This window comes from Cryptomeria japonica, chromosome 6 (genome assembly GCF_030272615.1).
Source record: "Cryptomeria japonica chromosome 6, Sugi_1.0, whole genome shotgun sequence".
Classification (NCBI taxonomy): Eukaryota; Viridiplantae; Streptophyta; class Pinopsida; order Cupressales; family Cupressaceae; genus Cryptomeria; species Cryptomeria japonica.
The window spans coordinates 629043511-629049426 of record NC_081410.1 but is presented as its reverse complement, the minus strand read 5'-3'; the positions used below and the strand labels follow the sequence as shown (position 1 = coordinate 629049426).

General features: G+C 36.9%; 1 protein-coding gene across 1 annotated transcript; it reads left to right on the top strand.

Annotated features, from left to right (window-relative positions):
- The first annotated feature begins 1787 nt into the window (after positions 1–1787).
- Positions 1788–3893, top strand: LOC131068625 (linamarin synthase 1). Its single transcript, XM_058003858.2, has 2 exons — positions 1788–2347; positions 2434–3893. The coding sequence occupies exons 1-2, from the start codon at positions 1837–1839 to the stop codon at positions 3432–3434; spliced, it is 1512 nt and encodes a 503-aa protein (XP_057859841.2). The 5' UTR covers positions 1788–1836; the 3' UTR covers positions 3435–3893.
- Positions 3894–5916: the final 2023 nt, after the last annotated feature.

The following is a 5916-nucleotide window of genomic DNA, read 5'->3' as shown; positions in this document are numbered from 1 at the left end:
GTGAACGAGAAAATGTCACTTGCCATTGCCACGGGTGAATTCTTCATTAGCATCTATATTCAGAAATTATGCTTGTTTCCCCCCAATTTTCACACCCTGAGGAGCTCGCGTAGAATGATGGCATGTAATTACTTTTTTTTTTTTAAATACCACGTGTTTGTCAGAATTTCAATGTGAAATACAAAACCTGCACTATCAGCAAAAGTTAACTCAATGGTAACACAACTAGAAGCATGTCATCGGGATATAATACACCGGAGAAGTCCATCGGTATAATGCACACTAGCGGCAAAACAAAGATCTTGTATTGTTGATAGTCGATGATGCTATCGGTAAGACTTTTCCCGATGGACACTAGCAAAAATAAAAAGCATCGACAAAGGTTAAGATGATATAGGGTCAAAGCTTATGTTGAGGAGACATAACATATCGTGAGGAGCTATGCTGAGGGAACAGACATTGAGGAAATCATGTCCATCGCCTAAACACATTTTAAGCTATCTCGATGGCTAATGAGACTAGCAGGATAACTCGCACCGATCAGGAGGAAGAGAGGTCATCGGCTTATGTTATCCCGATGAGTAAGTAAACATCCAAAGGTTGCGAATGACATATGGATATACATTGTGTCTAAGTTTTTTTTTAAATTATATATTTTAATTAAATGGATATGAATGACATCACAAATGTCATTCAAGGGAAGAACATAATTTTAAAGTCAACAATGTACTTTTAGCGTGAGGTATATAATATTGTTTATGTCATTCAAGTGATTAATTGAGCTAACAAAAATTATAAAAAAAGATAAAACAATAATTGATTTTTGCAATGATTGCTCACAACATGAATCAATAGAGAGAAAGATAAATGACATTTTTTAGATTATTAATAAAAAAGTAATTATGGACTATAAAATTGCTGCTCAATTTCTTTAATTCTATACAATGAATGTATTAATATCCTACCATAGGCAGGAACTAAAAATGAAAACTATAAATTAATTCTTAAGTAAATAAAATATAATCTTTTAATAAATATAAATAAAATAATTTTTAAATAACTCTAAAATGAAATAAAATAACTGCTAAGTAAATAAAACAGTGTAAATAAAAATAACTCTTAAAATAAGATAAATTTGAGTAAATAAGAAACATAATGTAATAAAATATAGTTATCTTTTCATAAATTGAAAATAGTTCATATGGATGAAAATTATAATCATGTGTATTATCATTTTATTTGGAAGATTCTATCAAATTAAAAAATAATTTATAATAATTTTTTAATAATACAAAACTAAATCAAATACATAACTCAAAACTAAAATGAAACATAACAAATCTTATTGAAATCTCAAAATAATTAGATTTATATATTAAAAATGTATAAATATAATATTTTCTGGGCTTCCTGTTGTGTTGCGATACCGTGGTCCTACAAACCAAACTTTCAAAATTTGTTGGTGGACGGCAATTGATTTTGTTACGAGAATAATGAGAGAAAATAATCAGTAGGAAAAGTTAAATTTATTTCCAACCTTATAGACGTGCCTGCAAAATTGTGACTTGACAACGAAAGCAAATAATTTTGTGTGGAGTGTAGTCGGCGAAATCTTTATTGCTATTTAAATATATTTCACTGTGGGCTCTGGCCACTACCTAATCAATTTCTGCCTACTCAGAAATAAAAATAGGACGGGTAGTTGTTAATTTTGATTGAACAACTGGCTTGACCTTCGGATCCCCATTGAGCGTTCAATCCTTATAAATCATTGATGAAAAGCCGAGAGGGTCACTTGTGGCATTCGTTTCGATTGAATCCGTTGCCCACTTGAGAATGACGATGAACGGTGTGAAAGATCTCGCTGTGCACGCAGTTTTGGTGCCCTTTCCTGCGCAGGGCCATGTCAACGCTTTGATACATTTCGCCGATCTCTTGGCCGCACGGGGTGTTTTCATCACTTTTGTTAACACAGAATGGACTGAGAAACGCATGTTTGGAAGTGCAAAGCACAAGTCTCAACTGCACCACTCCAAACCCAATTTTCGATTTTTGTCATTCCCGGACGGCTTACCCCCGGAGCACGGCCGCACCTCCCAACTGGGTGAGCTATTTACAACGGTCGCAAGGCGTGGGCCCGCCTTGGAAGCTCTCCTCCGCACTCAGAGTGGTAATGGCGTTCCTCCCGTCACCTGTATCTTGGCCGACTGTTGCATGTCGTGCACCGCATCGGTGGCCGCCAACATGCGAGTGCCAAGGGTCGTCTTCTGGCCTTTTTGTGCCGCTGCATCTATTGCTCAGAAATACGCTAATTCTCTCCTTTCCCAGGGCCACATTCCTGTCAAAGGTATTCTTCTCCTCTACTTTTATATTAACTTAAAATTATTGTTTTTCTGTAGTTTGAGGATTAACTTGGAGGTGTTGTTGTTTCAGTGAGTGAAGGAAATCGTCCGGACAAAATGATCACTACTCTGCCCGGGAATATACCAGCTCTACGGCCTAGCGATCTCATATCGTTCTACCGCGAGCAGTTTACATCGGATCCCATCTACGAAGCGCTGCTGTTTGAATCACGAATGTGTGAGACGGGGGACTATGTGCTCGTGAACACCTTTGAGGAACTGGAAGGAAGAGACGCGGCGCCGGCGCTTTCCATTAAAGGGTGTCCATCTTTGTCAATAGGCCCTGTGTTTCTTCCTAACTTTTTAGGAGGGAAGAACTCAACGCTGAGCAACATGTCTATGTGGGAGGAAGACGATAGCTGCTTACACTGGCTCGACAAACAACGCCCGCACTCTGTGTTGTATGTTTCGTTTGGCAGCTTGGCCCTCAAATCGCAAGAGCAGTTAGATGAGGTGGCGCTGGGTTTGGAACAGAGCGGGCATGCCTTTCTGTGGGTTCTTCGATCTGATATTGCTCAGGGGCAGGCTGCTGTTTTGCCCGAGGGATTGGAACAGCGGACCAAAGATCGGGCGTTGTTTGTGAAATGGACGCCGCAATTGAAGGTGCTTGCACATCCTTCGGTGGGAGGATTTCTGACTCACAGCGGGTGGAATTCGACCGTGGAGAGCATAGGCATGGGAGTGCCCATGATTGGCTGGCCTTATTTTGGTGATCAGTTCCTCGATTGCAGATTCGCCAAAGATATATGGAAGGTCGGTTTGGATTTTAAGGACGTGGACGTTGACGATGCGAGGTTGGTGAGAAGAGAAGAGATAAAGAGTGCAGTGGTGAGGGTGATGGAGAGCGAGGAGTTGCAGAAGAAAGCTCAGGAGCTGAAGGAGGCAGCAACGAAAGCAGTGATGGTGGGAGGTTCTTCTTTTAACAACATAACCACGTTCATCCACGATATGCTTGAACATGCCAAATCACAGTCAAAGTCTTCTTCCGTGTACTGCGAGGAAACTCGTGAAAAAGATGACAACATGCACTAGAATTCTTTTGTCGGATTCGTTGTTATGTTGCGTATGAGATTTGTTTGTCCCGATTGAGAGTTTCTAGAGAGTATACCCATTTCGAGCCTGGTGGACTTTCTGATATTCTTTTCCTTTTTAGGTTTTATAGTCTGGTATGAAGTTTTTATTGATTGATAAGCTACAGGCTTAGTAGACCGCCGACTATTGAAACCGGCCCTTCTCCACCGCTTGTTGCAGACCGATTTCTCCACTACCTACAATCTAATCTCACTAATGTCTTATCCTTGTCTTCAATGCCAAAGTCAACCGACTGCAGCAACAACTTATAGTCTTCTATTTGCTAGGTTTATGCAGTTTTCAGTTTTAAGCGTCTTTTATAATATTACTCTCTTTGAAAACCAACATGTATCTGCTATTGTAAACACAAGTATGTTGAAATTTGAAATTAAAGAATGATCTAGAATGGTCTTTGTTTTATTTATTTAATATATAAATTTGTAATCATTTTGATGGATGGGATTAATGTACCTAATTCATGTGCAATTATTCTATGTTTTAGGACCATTTTTGGAAGTTTGGTGCAATCCATAGTCAACGGTTTTTGTTCTAGCTCAAACTACTACAAGTAGGGTTCCCAATGCACTTGTCTTGGTAAACTAAGGTGCCCAACACCCTTATCCAAAAATTTTTGGCCTCAAATTTGAAAACTTTACAACAGTTGACTTGTAACTACTCGGAAAGTGTTCCTCAATGTTGACCTTCTTGGAAAATTAAATTCAAAAACATGTAAGGTTCATATAAATACAACCCCCTCTCTCATTTCAAACTCCTATCCTCTAAGTGACACAATTGAGCATTCAATTAAGCATAATTGTTTATATGTCCATAATCAAGGATTCAAGCATTTAATCTTCAACAATCATGGTCAAGTTCTATGTGTTCCTCCATGATGAAGGAATGCATTAACATCAATAAAGAAACATCAAGCCTTATGTGAGATTTTAAGCCAAGGGTTTCATATAAAAGGTACCATTTATCATTTTAAACATTTTCATTAAGGTTTTAGCCTCTATCCTTTCTGAGGGAGAGATTTTTTTTAATCAATCATTGTTGTGGTGGAGGTGGAAACACCAACATGGGGTTTGACTTCGGCAAGACCCTATACAAAACAACCAATTTTCCCTTTTTCATGTGCAAAGATTCAGATCAAACCATAGAGAGTGCTAAAGCTGTGCAAAGTAGATAGCAATAGAGGATCTTAGGCTTTGAATAGGTAGAAACACCTAGACTAGGGCACTCACCAACCATTACTAACACATTTTGGCTAAGTTTTAGAAACAGAGATCTATAGAGCCTTCTTATTGGAAATCTAAAACTTATTGTTAGATCACGCACCCTTATACTAAGGTGCCCTCCAATCTTATTTGTGATTTTATTCTCTAATTTGTAATTACAGGTTCTTCTCTATCTCCTATTCTCAAATATGAGCTATTGTGTTGATTTCCAATTCTCTATCTTACTATTTATGCTGAAGTTACCATTTTGCTATTATTTAACCTAGTTTACACACACACACATACACACACTTCACAATCTCAAATCCATTACAACACACAACATAAAGGAATCATAAACCCCACTAGTATTCACCTCTCTTATTAGGAATGCCATTGGATCTAGTTTATGGTTCCTAATGCTATGTAATGGCCATTTGAGATCTTAGTTTAAATAGCTATGCTAAGATCTCATTTCCATACATATCAATAAGACACACTGATATTCATTTACACCTAAAGACATGAAACTGATCTTTTCAAAAGTCCAATAGATACCATTCATGAATAAATCCAGCCAAAAAATTTCTAAACATTTTTAGTACACAAACAAATACAAGTAAAAGTTAATCATTTCTAAATACATGAAACATTCTAAAGTATCATAATTAAATAAATTTTGGACTACAAATTAAAACATTAGCCATCAAACATAACATTTATATATTTTACTAATAAATACACCTAGGATCACTCTAGGTTCACATATGTGGCTATGCTATATGCACATAGATACATATTGAGCATCCCAAAATTGCATTAATATTATGGAAAAAGATAAAACGCATCAAAATAATCTAATTAACTCTCATTAACTTATCATTATTTTATGTATAGCACATGGATAATAGTAACAAAAGCAACAATATTTAAATCCAAGTACAACATATATCATACCATACACACTACATCATTATTGTCTTGATATGCATCGAATTAATCTCAATAGTTATTGTTCTTTTCTTGAACGCATTATTCTTTCACTTTGTTATGACGTTGACACCAATGTGATCTTTTCATGTAAAACTAATATTGTGTGGCAGAGACAACATGATGAGAAGCTTGTGGTTGGTGTGTAAACTGAAGACGCCTCTCATCCAGGTTGTGAAGCATTTGAGAAGAAAGATCCTCGATGTCATTTATCAACTTATGTATTTAAAAAAGGA